Source organism: Rattus rattus, chromosome 12 (genome assembly GCF_011064425.1).
Source record: "Rattus rattus isolate New Zealand chromosome 12, Rrattus_CSIRO_v1, whole genome shotgun sequence".
NCBI lineage: Eukaryota > Metazoa > Chordata > Mammalia > Rodentia > Muridae > Rattus > Rattus rattus.
Genome location: NC_046165.1, coordinates 77,746,145 through 77,765,062, shown reverse-complemented (window position 1 = coordinate 77,765,062; position 18,918 = coordinate 77,746,145). Strand labels below are relative to the sequence as shown.

General features: G+C 41.1%; 2 protein-coding genes across 2 annotated transcripts in view; one reads left to right on the top strand and one right to left on the bottom strand.

The window, feature by feature from the left end:
• Nucleotides 1-5,292, top strand: part of Gpr137c (G protein-coupled receptor 137C) — a 57,083-nt gene extending 51,791 nt beyond the window's left edge. The window contains 4 exon segments of the mRNA XM_032918064.1: nucleotides 1,364-1,513; nucleotides 2,584-2,709; nucleotides 2,859-2,977; nucleotides 3,936-5,292. Coding sequence (XP_032773955.1) covers nucleotides 1,364-1,513; nucleotides 2,584-2,709; nucleotides 2,859-2,977; nucleotides 3,936-4,113 — 573 coding nt within the window. The 3' untranslated portion in view covers nucleotides 4,114-5,292.
• Nucleotides 5,293-9,684: 4,392 nt separating this feature from the next.
• Ero1a (endoplasmic reticulum oxidoreductase 1 alpha) overlaps nucleotides 9,685-18,918 on the bottom strand; it is a 33,318-nt gene continuing 24,084 nt past the window's right edge. Inside the window, exons 10-16 of the mRNA XM_032918066.1 lie at nucleotides 18,751-18,777; nucleotides 18,538-18,630; nucleotides 16,652-16,898; nucleotides 16,087-16,156; nucleotides 11,413-11,499; nucleotides 11,201-11,334; nucleotides 9,685-9,908 (exon numbers count right to left, since the gene is read on the bottom strand). Of these exons, the coding sequence (XP_032773957.1) occupies nucleotides 9,848-9,908; nucleotides 11,201-11,334; nucleotides 11,413-11,499; nucleotides 16,087-16,156; nucleotides 16,652-16,898; nucleotides 18,538-18,630; nucleotides 18,751-18,777 (719 nt within the window). The 3' untranslated portion in view covers nucleotides 9,685-9,847. The remainder of the gene's footprint in view (nucleotides 9,909-11,200; nucleotides 11,335-11,412; nucleotides 11,500-16,086; nucleotides 16,157-16,651; nucleotides 16,899-18,537; nucleotides 18,631-18,750; nucleotides 18,778-18,918) is intronic.

The window sequence follows — 18,918 nt, the reverse complement described above, 5'->3', positions numbered from 1 at the left end:
ACGGAACATTCAATGCAACAAGGTGTGTCCTGACGCCACGAGAGTTAAGAAGTTAACTGACTCAAAGAAGGCAGGCAGGGTTCTGCTCACGGAGCAGGGGTGCTGAGATAGGCTCCACTGACTGGACCTGCAGCTCACCGTTTGAGGTAGTCTCCTCGTTTTGCATGGAGTCGGGATTCAGAACAGCGAACAGTCCAACATCAGGTTAATTCTGCTTCCTGGTCCACAAAACAGTGCCACATTCCTAGGGCCGTATGGCATTGTTTAAACATTGAGTGGGTGTCATGCTCTGCTGTAAGTCCTTATTCTAGGGACATGTTCATCAATACTTATGATCATGAACCAGCACAAACAGCACAAGGAGCCCTCCCAACAGGGTAAGTTTCATGGCTCCAGATGACAATAAACATAAACAGGCTACCTAACATGTTATTGTATAAAATGGAGTTTAATTCTGGCCAAATAATTATAAACTCTTTTCTTCTTGAATGTCATAAAGGTCAGAAGGATTACTCCTATGGGAGCACTCCCTGATGACCTCGGGTCATATACCAGCCCTGGACCTTGTGTGCCAAGTGCTGTAAGTGTCCCTTAAGCTAGTGACAACTGAACACAACTTCCAAATTACCATCTTGAGTGTTTACTTGAAGTAGATCAGTACCTCTGACAATGGTGTCACCTCTTAGAATAATGTTTTTAACTCACATGAAAAACATGTTGGGTTTCAGAGGAAACCAGTTGTCTTCAAATAAAGACCCCATATTGAGAGCCCTTGCAAACAGTGTCATAATCCCCTTCCTCGTAGTCAATATGGTTGAAAACCAGGAAGTTATACACGCTAAACGCCATAGTTCAGACATTTGAAAGCTCAGTCAAACGCCTGGTTTACTTTGTCAGCAACATGCCGTCACTCAAAGTACTATCATCCATTTCCTAATAAAGTAAATATACAAGGAACTGAGTTTTTGTGCCTGCTTTAATAGGGGGAAAAAGTGTATCAAATGGACAAGTGTTTCCCTTTCCCCTTCCCACTCTGATTAGCTACACTGACTAGAATCAATTATGGCTCAAATCATTGGTCAGTTTGTCTACTCATGTGTTACCACAGGAGTAAGGTGACTTCGGTAAAACGAAATCTTCCAGCTGCCATTTGGCAAGTGGGCAAAGCCCCTACACATATGAAACACAGCATATCATTCTAGGAACTGGAATTACAAACAGGATAACCAAGGGGTGACTTGAGCAGGTGTCCACCCTGCTTCCTAGGGGACTTTGCAAGAGGTGACTGTGCTGTATACCGATGAACAGCTTGCTCACCATGGGGAACATGCTAAAATTATGACTGTGCGTTTCTCTTCTCTAGGGTATGTCTCTGTGCCAGACTGTCATCGTGGGCTCTGTGGTCTTTCTTCTCTACTCTTCCAGAGCTTGTTACAATCTGGTAGTGATCACCATATCGCAGGATACCTTAGAGAGTCCGTTTAATTATGGCTGGGATAATCTTTCAGATAAGGTAAGGGCCTGACACACTACCAGTCTACAGTTAATACAGTGGGGAATTAAGTCTTAGCAAGGACATTCAGTGTTTGACTCAGACATGTTTCTATGCAGTCTCCGCTTTCAATAGCCCTGTTCAAAACTGTTTAAATTTGCCCATTTGTATGTGACACCTTGAAATCTTGAGTTCTTCAGAAAGTTTTATCAAAGAAATAACTTATTTTGCTAGAAACCTTTTCCTCATAAACTTAGTTACTAACTTTTAAAGTGATGTCTTAATATCACTAGCAAATTGTCTGGCAGTAGCCGGTGATAACATAGCTAATGTAAGGGTGAAAGAAGTATATAAACTCCTGATACTTTGTTCAGTTTTATATATAAATAATTACTTCTCTAAAATGTGTTTTTAGCAGCCTTGCAAAGAGCCTTAGTGGATCTTCGCAACATTGTAGCTGTGCATGTTTACCCTCTCCGGGTGTCCCATCCCTTCCTAAACGTGCAGTCTGACAGCTTCACGTTCTACCTTTGTATTAGTTGCACTTGGCACTGACTCTAAGGCTGTCTAGAAGACTATTTCGTTCATTCAATAAGAAGATGGTCTCTGCACATGTGATTCCATGTGGCAGATTCTCTTTATACCTTTTCCTGTTTCGCTTTTCCCAGCATCCGGTAGAATAGGAAGAACGTCAGTGCTTAGAGTAATCCCAAAGTGTATTTTAAAAATCAGCGGTGAAGATTTACTTAGCATATCTCGTTTTTCCACAGGCCTAACAGGGCTACCGTGTCTGTGGGGAAGTTGGAACAGTAATCCCTTCCAACTAACCCTCTTCAGACTATGGTGACCCAAATGATATCAGTCTGCATTATCTGGGGACTAAAATTATTTTTCCAAGCAAATGCATTAAAAAAAGTTTGTCTTATTGTAATAAAATTCAAAGTAGTGTTATAGTCCTTGAAGGAAAAATAGCCATTACATGAGAAATAACAAAATACAGAAAAATTCAGTGCGTTCGTGTTTATACTTGATGTATGTGATTGCTTGAAATGAAAATAAGAGAAGGCCCGTGTGCTGTGCTCTCTGGACAGGCTCGGGGGGAAGATGGAAATGGAGGAGACTACATGGTCTTCGGAATGGTCCTCTTTCTGTGGGAGCATGTACCAGCATGGTCGGTGGTACTGTTTTTCCGGGCACAGAGATTAAACCAGAATCTGGTAAGCTATCATAACATCCCCCAAGGCTCAATCCCATTTTTAAAAGCACGGGATATTTATCTGGAGTTTCTGTTTTTAGCAGAGTTTGGGGTTAAAACTCAGAGATTGTGGTCTCTGCCTTCACCCAGGCTATAATGCTATGTCCACAGGCTCCCGCTGGCGTGATCAGCAGCCACAGCTACAGCTCCAGGGCTTTCTTTTTTGACAATCCAAGACGGTATGACAGCGACGACGACTTGCCAAGACTGGGGAGCTCACGGGAAGGAAGGTAGGTACAAGTGGTCACTTGCTGAATTAGTATTGAAGTAGATAGGCAAGAACAACTCTGAGCTTCAAACCACCCATCGAACGGGTGATTTGGTAGTACCCGTCGACAGCACACAATCAGGAAATACTGTAGCTTAACACATTATGTCTTAACGCTGTGGTAGGACACGGCTCTGTAAAGACCTGTCGGCTGTCCTGAACCCTTTTCTGAAAATGCTGAGAGTAAAGTGGTCCTGTATCATCTCAGGACCCCTTCCTGGTTCAGAGTCAGAGCATGCGTGCACGCTCATGCATGTTGACGGGCATGAAAGGATTGCTGTGCACTGTGTATCTGCGTGTATGTTTCTGGTGCAGTCCCAGATCAAAAAAACAAGTCTTCCCATGCCGTCCACTCCCAAAACCGCTGTGAAGCCTTATCATTCACCAACAGGACTCTCTCAGCTCGGTTGATTTTCTAATTCCTGCCTCACCTGGACAAGGCACTTAACCTAGTTTTCACCTGTGAGGCAGTGGTTAACACTCAGCCTGCCCAGTGGCTTGTACTGAGGACTGAAGGAATACGTGGACATACAGATGTGCTGGAGCAAAGCACGGCGCATCACAACAATAGAACAGCATGGCCAGGCACAGTCTGCCACTCCTGAGAATCATGTATGTCTTGTGGTACATGTCACAGATCAGAGATAGAAGCCATTAAACTTGGTAGAAAGTTGTATTATTTTACACGTTTATTTTAATGTATTTCTGTGCTGGGAGTTCCTTGGAAATGTCTTTTTTTTTTTTTCTTTTCCTTCTTTTTTATTTTTTCGGAGCTGAGGACCGAACCCATGGCCCTGAGCTTGCTAGGCAAGCGCTCTACCACTGAGCTAAATCCCCAACCCCGGAAATGTCTTTTTTAAATGCCAGTGTGACACCTGACCACAACCCTGTGACTCATTGCCTCATTGCTGTCGTTGCAGCTTATCAAACCCGCAGACGCTGGGCTGGTACGGCACCATGGCCGGGTGTGGTGGCAGCACATACACGGTCACCCCCCCGCTGAACGGACCTGTGACGGACACTGCCCCTTTGCTCTTCACGTGCAGTAACTTGGATCTGAGGAACCACCATAGCTTATACGTAACCCCACAAAACTGACGGCTTCCCCGGGGCAGAAGCCTCGGACCATTCTTCACGAACGCGTGCGTGTTTCCGGCATCTCTAAACCCACCTGCATCAACACGGCATCACCTGTCCCGACTAACAAAGAACATCTGCAGGCGCGGCTGTGCTTCGTGGGTCTCCGCGTCCTGACCTCCGCCCAGCGAGACGTGAAGTTTGCAGGAGAAGAGATCGGACGCTAAGGTACTCGGTGACCTCAGAACCTCCTAACTTTGGGGCACCCTGCACACATTTGCATATTTGCACTTTCACCTATGTTTGGAAAGAATACTCTGCAGTCCCCAAGGCCACACGCTTGAGTATTCACACCAGAATATTACTGCACACTAAATCGGGAGGCAGTTTTCCACACAAATCAAAACCTAGAAACCCGATGGCGTACTCCACCTGACCCAGTGACAGCTTTAAAGTGTGATCAGTGCACAGAATTAAGGATTTAAAATGCATCTTTCTTTTAAAAAAAAAAAAATCTAAAAACGTGAAACACTTAAGACAGTTTTTTAAAGCATGCTTTGAAAAGTGTCAATTTTAATTACTCCATTATTTTAAACAAGGGATAGTAGAAACCCTTCAGGTGCTGCTGGCTGGCAGTGTTCTTTGGAAAAGCCAGACGGGTTTCTTTGAGAGGAGCAGTAAGCCAAGAGGAGACCGTGTGGCTTTGAGGAGGACTGGTCAAGTGGCTATTTTGTGACTAAGTAGCAGTTTAAGCATGATTCTTCCAGAAGCAATAGTGACCTTTGCATAGGGGGCTTCGGTAAAATGTCTTGGGACTAAACAAGTTTACAGATGCGTTTAGGGATTCTTCATTGGAAAAAGAAAAAGTGCTAAGTTAAAAACAGTATTCTTTAAAAAGCATTCAATTTGTCCAAAAGGGGGTGGAGCTCATCCTTCCTTACTGAGTCAAAACTGACCTCAGGTAGACTAAATCAGGAGGCATTTTGCAGTGAGCTAAAGTGCAATACTTAATAAAGTGTATAATCAGTACTTTATAACCCACCTTTATTTTTCATGTTTTGTACCTTGTATATGGCCTAAACCAAATTAAATTAATCCCAATCAATTCCAGCATTAGATTAGCAAGCAAACAGGAGAAATGCTAAGAGGTTCACAAGATTGGAATATTTTAGGATTTCATTAAAACTATCTTAAACATGATCTGTAAGCCGTCTGCCTGTGCACGCCGTGTGCACCCTCGTGTTCACTCGGATACACACAAATATGACACACAGTAGTAGGCCAAGACAACACAAGATGTAAAAACGCGCTTCCTGTGTCTCTACGGAAAGTGAATGCTAAATACCTCAGATTCCGAGGGGACAGGCAGCTTAAGAGGCTGCCGCACAGGTAGACACGGCCCCACATGGGATCCGCCAACTGCTCTGGAACTGGGACGAGCACAGCTGCCCTCTCATGTCTCCTGTGACTAGAAACCGTCTTATCTGTACTCACACCTAAACTATCTCTCAGCCTTTTGACGACTAATGCAGCGACCTCACAAAAGTCTATGTGAACCTTTCAAGACACATTGTCAGTCCTCCCCATCTTCTGAGATGGTACAAAGCCAAATAAACACTTTTCCTTCTTTTTACGAACGGGTTTTAAATTCAATCAGAAGCATAATTAATATATGCGACATTCGTTTATAAGTTCTTACTGTAACAAACCATTTAGACTTTTATAGTACAGACGCTAGCCTTGGTACTAAGACGACGACCTAACAACAGCGTCTACAACCATGGATCTCAGCTGTTCAGTCTGTCTCTCAGAATGCCAGTTATCTGGCAACATTAGGTCTCTAACTCTGCCGTCTTTGTAATCTCTGGGTTCAAGGTGACTTTTTTCTAGTTAACCATCTGTATACAAACTTCCTGGTTGACACAAAGTAAACCAAGTAAACAAAGACAACGTAAACACTTCTGACTATACTGAATCTGAGATTTGTTAATTCATTGAATTTATCACTGACTCAGCACTTTTTTGTTTTTTTTGTTTTTTGTTTTTTTTTTGAAACAGGATATTTCTATGTAGCCCTGGCTGCCCTGGAACTTGCTATGTAGACCAGGCTGACCTGAAACTATCAGATTCTCCTATCTCTGCCTCCTGAGTGGGAGGATGAAAGGTTTGCACCACCACACCAGGCCTATAAAGAACCCAACTTCTTAGCATTTGTCTCATATGCATCTCACCATACATCGCCAAAGAAATCTGCCCCCGAGTCTGCTTAAGATTTCAAAAGCACTAGCAGCACTTTAAGTCTGGTCTCAGAAGGAGCTGTTTATCAAGTCAAAGGGCTATAGTTCCCTGCCTACCTGCGCTGAAGCACATGACAATTCCAGCCCTTCCTCGGTCATAAACTAGAAAATCAAATCTCATTGCTTAAGTGTGTGATTCTACAGTGATTAGCAATACCTATCGTTTTATTTCACTTGGGTTGCTATTAATTTTGAAAATTCTTACTACTTACTGTAGCTGACTGTAGTTTTGTGGACAATGTAATTTATAGCTAAAGTGGATTTTTTTTTTATTCGTAATTGCCTTTTTATTGTTTAACAGTGTTTCTCAGCTATACAGTCAGTTTCAAACTGGTTGCAAAAGTATAGCTGTGGCCAATGAATGTACTTCTTTGTGTCACTAAATTATAATAAAATGCTACTGTTACAGAGTGTTTTTATTTGAAGGTGTGTTCCCTTAATGTCCCTTAATGGAATCCATTCAATTTTTTCCCCAAAAAATCTCATTACAAATGAATTAGCGAATGATGCATTAAATCTGGATCACAACATCTTATAGCCAGTTTGAAATAAAGCACCATGGTTTTATTGGCAGAGTTATTAGGCAGACACTTATCCAAACATTAAACTAAGAAAACTCCTCATGAAGTAGTCTGTAACATCTCCCTCCTGAGAATCTTAAAGTTTGTCAGTCTACAGTCCTAGCTATCCTTTCGTCAAGAAACCCGCGTGGTATTGCTTCTTCCTTTAGACGTTTTCCCAAAGTAGAACCCATTCATGACTGACAAAGACCAAAGATTTTTCAATTATTCTCATCTTTATTGCCCCCCTCCCCTAGTCTGCAACAAAGGCAGTGAAGATGCCCGCCATGAGGAACAGCTGTCATGTGAAGCAATTTATTCAACATTATTAAATGCTCATATGCCAAACATTATGCTATAGAGATGCCAAAACGAATGAAGTTTCTTTGCCTGCCCCTGAGGAGCTCACATTCTAGTAAAGGACACTTTAAAAAATAAAATATACAGTACAATAAGTGATTCAATAGAGGTAGGTTGCAACTATAGTGGTGACCGTAGGAAGGGCCAATCGGTAATGTGGGCCAACAGAGATGGGAAAATAAACACAGGAAATCCTTTGAGTAACTGTAATAAAAATTGAAAGACAGTGATCGAAATGTTGGAGTAGAAGCAGCAGAACGTAGACACCGATAGACGGCAGACAGAGGAGCGAGTTGGAGAACCTTGAACAGTGTAATGGTTCTGAAACTAACCAAGTGAGGAACGCAAACGAAGTGAGTCCTTGAAGACGTGGCAACAGGTAGCCAAGTGAACGCAGCAGGAAAACAGAAGCTAAGATGAGATGACTGCATGGAAATCACACAAGGGTGCGGTGCAGTGACTCAGAGCAAGAGAGAAAAGTCTGGGGAATAATATTTATGCTACATGAAGAGACCAGAAAGAAGAGACCCACGAGCCAAATACAAGGACGCAGAGTGGTGGGGGCTTGAAGAAAGGGATTGTCAACTGTGTCAAGCACAGGAAAAGTTAAGATTTCTTAAAAATTAAACTGCTTGTTAACGATAGACGTAGGATTTTAGACCTTACTTGGAGAGACAGAGGACACGGGGACAGTCAAGTGGGAGAACGCAAGTGAAAGCAGTGAGGGTTTCAAAGGGGCTGGCTTGTGTGTGGTGATCATTTAGTACTTTTAAGTCCCCAAGAAAACTGACCTAATCTGTGGGTTTATTATGCGATTCGAAAGAAAAAGTGAGAGGGAAGGGGAGATAGGGTACATTGTTACACAAGCTACAACACCATTCACTTAAAGTATACTAAATCCATACACTTTCCATCAACAAAAATTAGACACCAACTATGCTTGGCACTACACCAAGTCTTAGGGACAGAGAAAATACACAACAGTGTAAAGTGACATTCCTAACCATTACATACATATCCTGCTTTTTCTTATGTCACGTCTCAACCTGTCCTAACTGCTCAAGACATTATATGTGACATCAAAGGAGCATAACTTTGAGGTATATACCATTTATAAATGCTATGTGATGTAAATTCTTAAGCCACTTCAAATATTGCTCTCAGTGAAGAGCTTCCACGAATAAAAACCTGTCTAAAATATAGCCCCACTCCACAGAGGAAAAGAAAATGAATTTCATGCATAAGAAACATGAATTGTATACCCTGTGATTGCACAGGTGAGAAAGGGCAACCAAACTCAAACACTGGGTGACTGGGATGTGGGGCAGGCAGCTCCTTATTTTAAGGCTTATAATAGTTCAGCTCGGATTCGTAAGGTTTGGTTTTTCCTTGAAAGAAGAACAAACAATTATTTTCAGGAAATTAGACCATCACACTGAAGTATTTTGTGTTAAATCATGGTGCCCATGACTGGTTTTCAAATCCTTAAATAAAAACAGGACATCTATGTCTACGTAGGAGCTTAAGCAAGGCCTGAGGGCACACAGCTCATGGATGCAGGGCTAGCCCAGCATGACTGAAGTCCTGGGTTCGGTCCCCTCTGTGAGGTGGGGTGAGTGGTTAAAACACATGTGAACAATCCATGAATCTGAGTAAAGCAGGTTTGGTGGTTTGGTGGTTTGTTTACTTGTTTTTTTGTTTTTGTTTTTTTTTTAAACTGTTTTTGAAACTTTTCTGTAAATATGAAATTATATAAAAATAAAATTTCCCCCAAAATTTTACTATTAGGGGAACTATTATGAGAATAAATATATAATCCATTCATCTTTCTACAATGTCTAGAAATCTCCTATGCCTTTGTTCTGCTTCCCTACATACCAAAACAGCACAATGAAGAGAGCTATTTAACTCTAAAAGGAATGTTCCACTCCACACCAGTGTATTTTAAGGTTGTCAGGAAAACACAGGCCTCCCAGTTAAACTTGAACTTCAAGCAAATAACTTTTAGTATAAATAGGCTCTAAGAGAATTCATCATACATTTAAAGGAAAACTAGTTGCTTATGTAAAGTTTAAATCTAACTGGGCAGTCTCTATTTCCTTTGCAAACCAGGCAAGTGGGGGGGCATGGTGTCTGAGGCGGACGGCTGTGGTTTTCTGCTGAGCCTTTCAATAGCGGACTGTGTAACGCGTGTCCTGGGCGCCTTAGCCTCGTGGCTATTACAGCTTCTCAAACACAACTCTAGCTGGAGAGCCTGAGGCAGGATTCACCTAGCCTTATCATAGGGCAATTTAATGACCTTACTTTTGCTTAGTATTAAAATTTGTACATTACCAAAATACTACTTTTATTCACAATAATATTAAACATGAACACAATGTTTAAAAATGTCATTTACTTAAAACAATGTATCTCTCCTTTGACAAAGGCAGCTTGATATAAACGTTTGGCTCAGGACGGTCACTGCAATCACGGTGCTCAGAGATTCTGCCCTCTGGACTCCCCGGTGCAGAAACAGGCAGGTTCCAGCCGCCCTCCTCAGTGAACATTCTGTAACAAGTGTCTGAAGTTCTCTAATTCTCTCACACTTGTGGAAATCCTGTAACCAAGAAACATTTCACGTAAAATCTGTCTTTCATAAATTCTGTTAATCACTCTGCATTTTTAGAGTATATAATAAAAATCTTAAACTAGTTTATTTCAACAAACTGAAAGGTACATAAATCTACTTATATCCTTTAGTTCTTAATCTGGCAAGAAAAACCTAGGATAACACTGTCAACACAAGCTAACTTTTAATATTAAATTATTAAATATATATGTGGATGCATAAATGTGTATTTTAAATATCCAGAGCTGTATTGAAGTATTTAAAGCACATCAATACTTAGTATAAAATAGACAAGAGCATCAGAATATCTATATATTCCAGGTATTCATAAATATATTTGTTATTTGTAGTACATGCATAATGTGAAATGTAGAAATATTAAAATAAGCATTTAAATATCCAGTGTAAGAGTACAATAATAATATTCGTTTCTTCAGCACTGAATGTACAAAGGTCAAAGCTGTAGATGGTGAAGTCCATTCTGTAGCGTATCTGCCTGCTCCTTTTTAATGCACCTTAGCTCTGCACTCCAGTGTGGTGAACACGGGACATTTATTGTGAGCACCATGAAGGGTGGAAACGGCCACCCACATGCGAGGGCTCACCGGCAGCGCTGAGGGAGAGGTCTGTCAGCCTCAGCATCGCCATGAGCAGAAGGAAATGCCAGCCCCACCTAAAACTGCTGATGTATCTCCCTCAGCTCACACTTTCCCCAGTGTTGATAGAAGAAAAAAAAACAATTTTAATCTTTTCCTATAATGAGTTCATAGAAATATGTGACCTTCCATAACCTTTAAAGGTAACAGCAACAGTGCTTGCCGCAGCAGCACACTACCAAAAAATAAAAAGAAAAGAAAAAACTTCCTTAAACAATCACAATTAGCTGGGCCTGAAGACGCATGCTTCAATCCCAGCAGGAAGGGAGGGGCCAGCAGCTCTCTGCACTGGAGGCCACTCTGGTCTACAGAGTGAGTTCCACGGCTACATAGTGAGACCTCATCTCAAAACAAAAGAAAAGCCGTGTGTGTGTGTGTGTGTGTGTGTGTGTGTGTGTGTGTAAATCAAATCTTCCAGAAAAGTAAAGATGAACAGAAGAATCAATAGATGGAAACAATCAGTAGTAAATACATGTGTGTATTCTTGGAGTATTTCATCAGATCATATGATTCTATCACAAGGCAACCTTACTGAAAAGAACACTTCTCGTTCTGTCTGAGAATGTACTCACGACGTCAGACCAACACGGCCAGCAGAAACAATCCCAGCACACTAAGACTAACCTTCCGAATGCATTGAACAATGACACTATTTCTTGTCTGGTTAGCTGGAATTCATAACTGGGTCCGCTTTCAGGCATATTTGCGATCAGTTTTTCGGAAAACAAGATCTTCAGAGCAGTGCCCAGACCCTGAGTCTAAAACAGAAAGAGGATAGACAATGAGGAAACGGCTCTCCAAAAGACGAATGGGTAAGGAGTCGGAGCGATGCGTACCTGAAGCTTGCCCCACAGGCGGCACTTGAAGCAGCCGACACAGTCCATGATCCTCGAGATGTTTCTAAAGTGTAGGCGGAAGTCCTCCTAAAAACAGTGTAACAGAATCTTGTAAAACCTGGTTCCCCCAGTGCTTCCTGTGGACAGAGTGCCTAGCACAGGGCACCAGAGGGTCCACTACCTATGAGAACCCTCCCTACCATTTAATTTAATCCTCGCAGAGATCCAATCTACCCCTCACGAATCTCTTTAAAAGACGCAGAAATATTAAGTAGCAGGCCTAGTTCACACCCCTAGTGACCTGGACATTTTGAAACCAGCCCTGCCTCACTCCAAATCCACACTAGATGAAAAGAAATACAAGTCATTTAGTTTTATACCTCAGTATTGGCAGGTATGGGATAAAAGGGTATCGCCCAAAAGGTAAGGGAAGGAGGATGGAGGGAGGTGACCTTTGATGAAGTTAATTATAGTTCTCCTTTCCTGGAATTAAGAAAAACACTCAAGATTTTCTTTACTACTGATATTATTGACATCAGTAGTAATGTATAATTATATATTTGCCACTAATAATTTATATTTATTATATATTATCTAGAATACATATTTGCTTATTATTATAGTACTATATGTATTTAATATATATATACACAAAATTAATAGCCATGTATGCACCACCAAATTTAAAATAAAAATCACTACAAATATATTTCAAACTCCCTAAATATTATCCCACATTTCTGTACCTGTCCTCTAGTACTATGCTGGATTTGTAATGTTGTTCAATTTATATTCTTATACATTTAATAGGTATGTGTGTGTTTACTGACAGCAGAGCATGCACACGATCATCCAAAAGCAATGTATGTTCTTTTTTTTTTTTTTTCCGGAGCTGGGGACTGAACCCAGGGCCTTGTGCTTGCTAGGCAAGTGCTCTACCACTGAGCTAAATCCCCAACCCGCAATGTATGTTCTGAAGAAATGACGAAAAGGGAACCGAGCACACCTCCCTGTGCTTGAGTCAAGATTCATAACTGATCCTGCAAGGGACTCCTGGCCTTCAAAGTGAAATCTCAAGCTACCACAAGTTTTTAAACTTTTTTTAAACTAGATTTTATTCAACCCCTCCACCTGCTATGTATGTGTGTTGTATGTTCGTGTATGTATGTTTATACATGCATGTGTGTAAGTCAGAAGACAACTTGCCAGGAGTTGGTGACGTGGGTCCTGGGGATTGAACTCAGGTCATCAGGCTTGGCTGCAACCGCCTTTACCCACTGACCATCTCCCGTCCTAAACAACAGCCCTTAAGCAGACATTTGACACAGAGCTCAGAAGAAACCTCCAGCGTTTCAGTAGTCTGTAATTTATTATGAGATAAATCATATAAAGCGGACTCTACCAGATGAGACCCACGGGTCTAAGGCGAGGTGTAAGCAAAATGCTTATCCAGGTCACTCAAAGGCATCTCAACTTGCTCAGAGGTGGACTGCCCAGAAACGTGCCTCGGTCTACGCTGAAACTGCCACAGCACGTGAAAGATTTTAGTAAGACTCAAGGTCTCACATCTCCACTAACACAGGATAAAGGGCACTGAGTATGGACTGCGTACACACTTGAACAACTTTCTCCGTCTGGTACTCATGGGCCAGTTCATTAGGAGAACATCCGAATTTTAAACTTTTAGATGAGAATCCCATGTCACTAATATACCTAAACCCCAGGTTCTGCCCCCATCACTACATAAACCAAGTGGTAGAGAGCTGGAATCTCAAGGTAACTCTCAGCTATACAAAGCTTGCAGCCAACCTACACTAGACATGAGACCGTCTTAAAAGAAAGGAAGAAAGAAAGAAAGAAAGGAAGGAAGGAAGGAAGGAAGGAAGGAAGGAAGGAAGGAAGGAAGAAGGAAGGAAGCAAGGAAGGAAGGAAGGAAGGAAGGAAGGAAGGAAGGAAGGAAGGAAGCAAGCAAGGAAGGAAGGAAGGAAGGAAGGAAGGAAGGAAGGAAGGAAGGAAGAAAAACTGTTTAAACTACCCAATATTGCTGAAGACAGTCTTCATGATTTAACAGGAAGTTTCCCTTAGAGGTCTGACTGACTTAATAAGGGGGCGGGATAATCTCCCCAGGGATGAGTCCCTGTTGCTCATCCAATACCAACTGGTCAGCCCTGAATGCATGCATATTCATATGAGGCTACGCTGTGCAGATTAAACAGGGCTGCAGTGTGTGTGTTGTGTAACAGTGTATCAATGACAAAGAAAAGGAGACCATGAACTGGAGAGGAAACAAAGGACAAGGGCCATGGCAGACATTAAAAGAAGAAAGGGAACGGGAGGTAGTTTAATTCCAGGTGTTTTGTTTTGTTTTGCTTTGCTCTGTTTTGTTTTAATTAAAAAAGAATCATACTTCTAACTACTAGAGGGGAAGGAGCTTGTGAGGCCCAACTCCTCCCTGAGGGACTACTGACAGTTAATAGCTGTTTCAGTGGTCTACAGAATCTATCTAGATGTTATCTAGGGAAAAAGAAGCAGTCCACACAGGCTCCATAAAGGGCCAAACAGACCTAAGTATGATGGGCCATTTTACTTAGAGAACGTCACTGAATACAAAGTGAGTTTTTGACAATTACATTTTACATTACATTATATTACAAGATACTAAAAATGGACTAATGTCAAAGGGGTTTAAAAGTCTTACTTTAAGAGACAATCATACTTGCAAAGTTAAAAACTATTATTCTAAAAGATTATGCCTGCTTTTGTCTAAGTTTAGTGTTGGAATCTATGTAACCCAAATATTTGAATAGAGCATCTTTTGAGTAAATCTTTGCACGATATGTACAGCAAGCATGCAGGGTTGCTTATAAAAGCCAAATACCATTACAAAATTAAAGCCGACCACATAAAATAGAATGAGTATAGCCTTCCTATGTGAACTGTAGATGCTAGAAATTTACTGGATTAGAAGATCTTCGTAATTTCCACAAACAACAACAATGTCTAATAATCTGGATAGATCCCAAAGATATCTCTGATTAGAAAAACATACAATCCTCAAACTCATCAGAATTGAATTAGGAAAGCACACCCTTGTCATTCTGTTGCTCAGACGGGCACTCCCTCTCCTCCAGGCCAGCCAGGACTACAGGTGCACACTGCCACTTCCAACGCCCTCATTGTGGATTACAGTCGTTTGGGAGAAGGATCAAACTCAACTGACTGGTTCTTGCCAAAATTCTCAAAGGTCTTATAAACCGTCAGACCCCACTCTGTTCTGAACACCAGCAATTATTTCTATCCATACACTGACGCTATAAAGGAGCCACAATGAAAACTTTAACTTGTTTGTTTGAGAAAGAGAGAAGTTCCTGTTAGCCTTGGCTGTCCTGAAACTTACTATGTAGACAAGGCTGGCCTCCAACTCAGAAATTATCCTGCCTCTACCTCCTATATGCTGGGATTAAAGCATACCACCATGCCCAGAAAAATGGATTTATAAATAATGTTCAAATCTATGTTTACCAGAAAGCTTTTAAAAGTAAATCTGATACAAACATTTTCTTTAATTTTCTATAATTTTTTTTTCTGTAAGAACTACACAGAAACTTCAAAGCACATAAAAACTGACTGTTCTGGAATTTGGATCAAATTAAAACACTATAAGAAATATTCCTAATTTGTACAGTCTAAAATAGAGCGGATGCCAAAACACTCACCAACAAACCAGCAAGTGCAGTACAAACCGGAGCACAGTGAAAACCACAGAAAAGAAGGCTTACTGCGCACTCCCCTCTCCAGTCCCTGGCAGCTATGGGGGCTGCGCTAGCCCTGAGGTCCACGCCTCTGTCTAGACAGCACTCAGGAGGAAAGAGACTGCAGTCAAGAGCAGCTGCTCTAACGGCTGACCTCAGCACGATGCACAGGACAGACCGTGGCTTCACAAACTGATTCAACTAGCCTCTTCCATCACCAGGAGAAACAGGGGGAGACGTCACAGATACTCTGGGGGAGTCCGTCCACTGAGCTATGAGGCTAGACTCAGCATAAAGTGTAAATACACTGATCCTTAAATTTATTTATTTATTTATTTATTTATTTATTTTAAATCGGAGCTGAGGACCGAACCCAGGGCCTTGAGCTTGCTAGGCAAGCGCTCTACCACTGAGCTAAATCCCCAACCCTTAAATTTATTTTTTAATTGACAATCAGATTGTTTATGGTATGCAATGGTATTTTGATATTTACTATTTTATATGGAACAATAAAACCCACAGTAACGAGTTCATAACCTAACATAGCCTTTTTTTTTTTTTTTTTTTTTTTTTTTTTTTCCGGGGCTGGGGACCGAACCCAGGACCTTGCGCTTCCTAGGCAAGCGCTCTACCACTGAGCCAAATCCCAACCCCTAACATAGCCTTTTGTAGTAAAATGTGCTTTTAACAGTTCTGAAATCTATAACACGAGCCTGTTCATTTGTTGTCCTCCTGAGCAAAAGGCCATGGAAGCTTCCCCAATGGGAACTCTGCTCTGACCAAGATCTTCCACATAGCTCACCTCTGTCCACAGCCTCTCATGAGCATCGCTTTCCTCACGTTCCAACAGTGCCCGTCACTTTACAGTCACACCCGCACAGTCCCCAGGCTGGATCTAACAATTAGGCTGGTGCATAATTACCTTTAGCTTATGTGCTTCGTTTTTATCCCCCGCAAAAAAAGAATTCTCATCAAAATGCAAAGGAAATGACCTGCATTTTAAACAGAAAAGGTTCATGTTCGTGACTTAGAAGCATTGAACGTCTTGCCAATATATTTTATATTAGATAGAAAACATAACTTAAAAAAGAATTAAAATCAGTAAAGCCAACACCGATGCAAACAAATACGTATCCTCAAATATAAATTCTAAGTCTACTGGACGTATGGCCTCAAACTTAAGACTGCAAATAAAAACAGTGCTGGTACTAAGAACTTTTTTAAAAAGCTGTAATACACAGGTCAAAGCAAAACCAAGATATTCTACAAGCTCTGGGAAGGCCAGGTGATACACACTGACATTCCTAGTACTCTGGAGGCTGGGGCGGGAGAATCTGACCACCTCAAAAAAACTGAAAGTTCAATGAACAGAACTACAGTCACATTATTTTAAAGACGGTTTCCTTCTCTAACCAAATACTTCAGAGTTTACTCTGGACACGACTGCTCATCTGTATGCTAATATATATGTTGTATACAGCACCTACTTGACTTCATGAAGAATCTCCAGAAGTAACTCTTTGTTTTCCGCATCCTGAACTTTATTTCCAGTGAAGAGCTGAAAATCTGGGCGCTCGAAAAATGGAAGCACTTTAGAGAGAGCCCTTAACTCTATCAGGTAGAGAAAGTACAGGTTCTTCAGCCTCCTGGGGCCTTCTCCTTCTGTCAAAACCCCATCAAAGCGCTGCTGAAACTCTGTGACATTGTGACCCCATTTCTTTTCCAGCCAATTATCTAGGAAGACAAAACATTAAATGATTGAATTGTACAGTTAAATAATTGTGTTTTAATTATAAGGGACTACTTACAGAAATCATTTTGTAGTTTAAAATACACAATTCAATCAAAAACAATTTGAGGTTTGTTGCTGTTGTTTTTAATAATTTAGCCTTAAAAGCTGTCATAAACCAGATATGGTGGTGCATGTCTTTAATTCAAAGCAAAGGCAGGTGGATCTCTGTAAGTTCAAGGCCAGTTTGGTCTGCATAGAGATTGCTAGGACAGCCAATGCTACATAGTGAGACCTTGCCATCAAAAATAAACAAATAAAATTTCTAAAACTCTGTACAAAGAATTTTGTCTTAGTACAAAATATTTGATAAAAACCAAACTTCCGAATATCAACAACCATAAAATCAAAATATACAATTAAAAAGTTGCTTGCTAAGCTGAGGAGTAGCCGAGCGGTGGAGAACACGAGCTGCTTTTTCAGAGGACCTGACTTCAGCCGCCTGCAACTCCTGCTCCAGGTGGACACCTCTGGCCCCTGAGGCACCCGTGCTCGCATGCACGAACCAACCCAACTCCCAACACACAAGTATAGTTAAAAATAAAAGCAAGGGGTTGGGATTTGGCTCAGTGGTAGAGCACTTGCCTAGCAAGCACAAGGCCCTGGGTTGGTCCCAGCTCCGAAAAAAAAAAAAAAAAAAAAAAAAAAAAAAGCAAAAGAACTTTTTTTATTTTTTTTTTTTTTTTTTTCAGAGCTGGGGACTCAACCCAGGGCCTGTGCTTAACTAGGCAAGCGCCTACCACTGAGCTAAATCCCCAACCCCAAAAGAACTTTAATGACGATCAGAAATTAGTAATGAGTTGAAAGCATCTATTTCGAATCAGTTACCATTTTACTTCTGAAAGGTAAAGTGCATTTCAACTTCAGAGGGAATAAGTTACTGAGGAAAACCAACCGTGGTTTGATTTCCCATTAGCCTCCTAAGCCATAAAGAACAGCAGACGATGCTGTCCTCATTAAAGTCTACACACAAATAAAAGGCTCTCATATGATAACAAATTGTGCTGTTGGGGATATTTTAATTCCCACAGCAAAACTAGAGAACATTCCCGAAGCGATGTGTCTAATTTTGAGAGAATTAATAACACACAGAGCCATTCAACTACATACACATTCCCAGTCACTATGGTCTATGGGTCACTATGGTCTGTGAGGGGATTCTGACTTCCCAATAGTCAAACAAGTCTCTTTTTCTCCCACCCAGGTAAATACCACAAAAATTCTAAGAGTACCTAAAAAAAAACGAGTTAATAAAAGATTTCAGGGGTTGGGGATTTAGCTCAGTGGTAGAGTGCTTGCCCTAGGAAGGCAAGGCCCTGGGTTCGATCCCCAGCTCGAAAAAAAAAAAAAAAAAAAAAAAAAAAAAAAAGATTTCAGGGCTGGAGAGATGGCTCAGCGGTTAAGAGCACCGACTGCTCTTCCAGAGGTCCTGAGTTCAAATCCCAGCAACCACACGGTGCCTCACAACCATCTGTAATGAGATCTGATGCCCTCTTCTGGTGAGTCTGAAGACAGCGACTTTTAATATAATAAATAAATAAATAAATCTTAAAAAAAAAAAAAAAGATTTCAAAAGTCACATACCTTGTAAAAGATACCTTGCACTCAAATGTACATTGATGCTTGCGTGTAGGCCAGATATAAGCCTGTAGAATGCTCTCTTTTCTACACAGAGGCCTAAAAGAAATCAGTGATTTGAAAATTAAATATTATATGTGAATGGGGTATTTAAGAATTACTTCATGATTTAAAAATGAAAAAAAAAACATTTAAATGTGTTTAAAAGTTTCTAATTACCTTCTAGCCAGCTGTAAAATGTGTTCTCTGAAAATAAAAGAAAAACAGGTCACAATTTTTCATAATGCCAAAACAGTCTGCCTCCTTCTGGCCTCCACAGTAAACCGCACTCACATGTGCACACCCACACAGAGACACACACACATATGATAAAAAAGTAAAATGAAC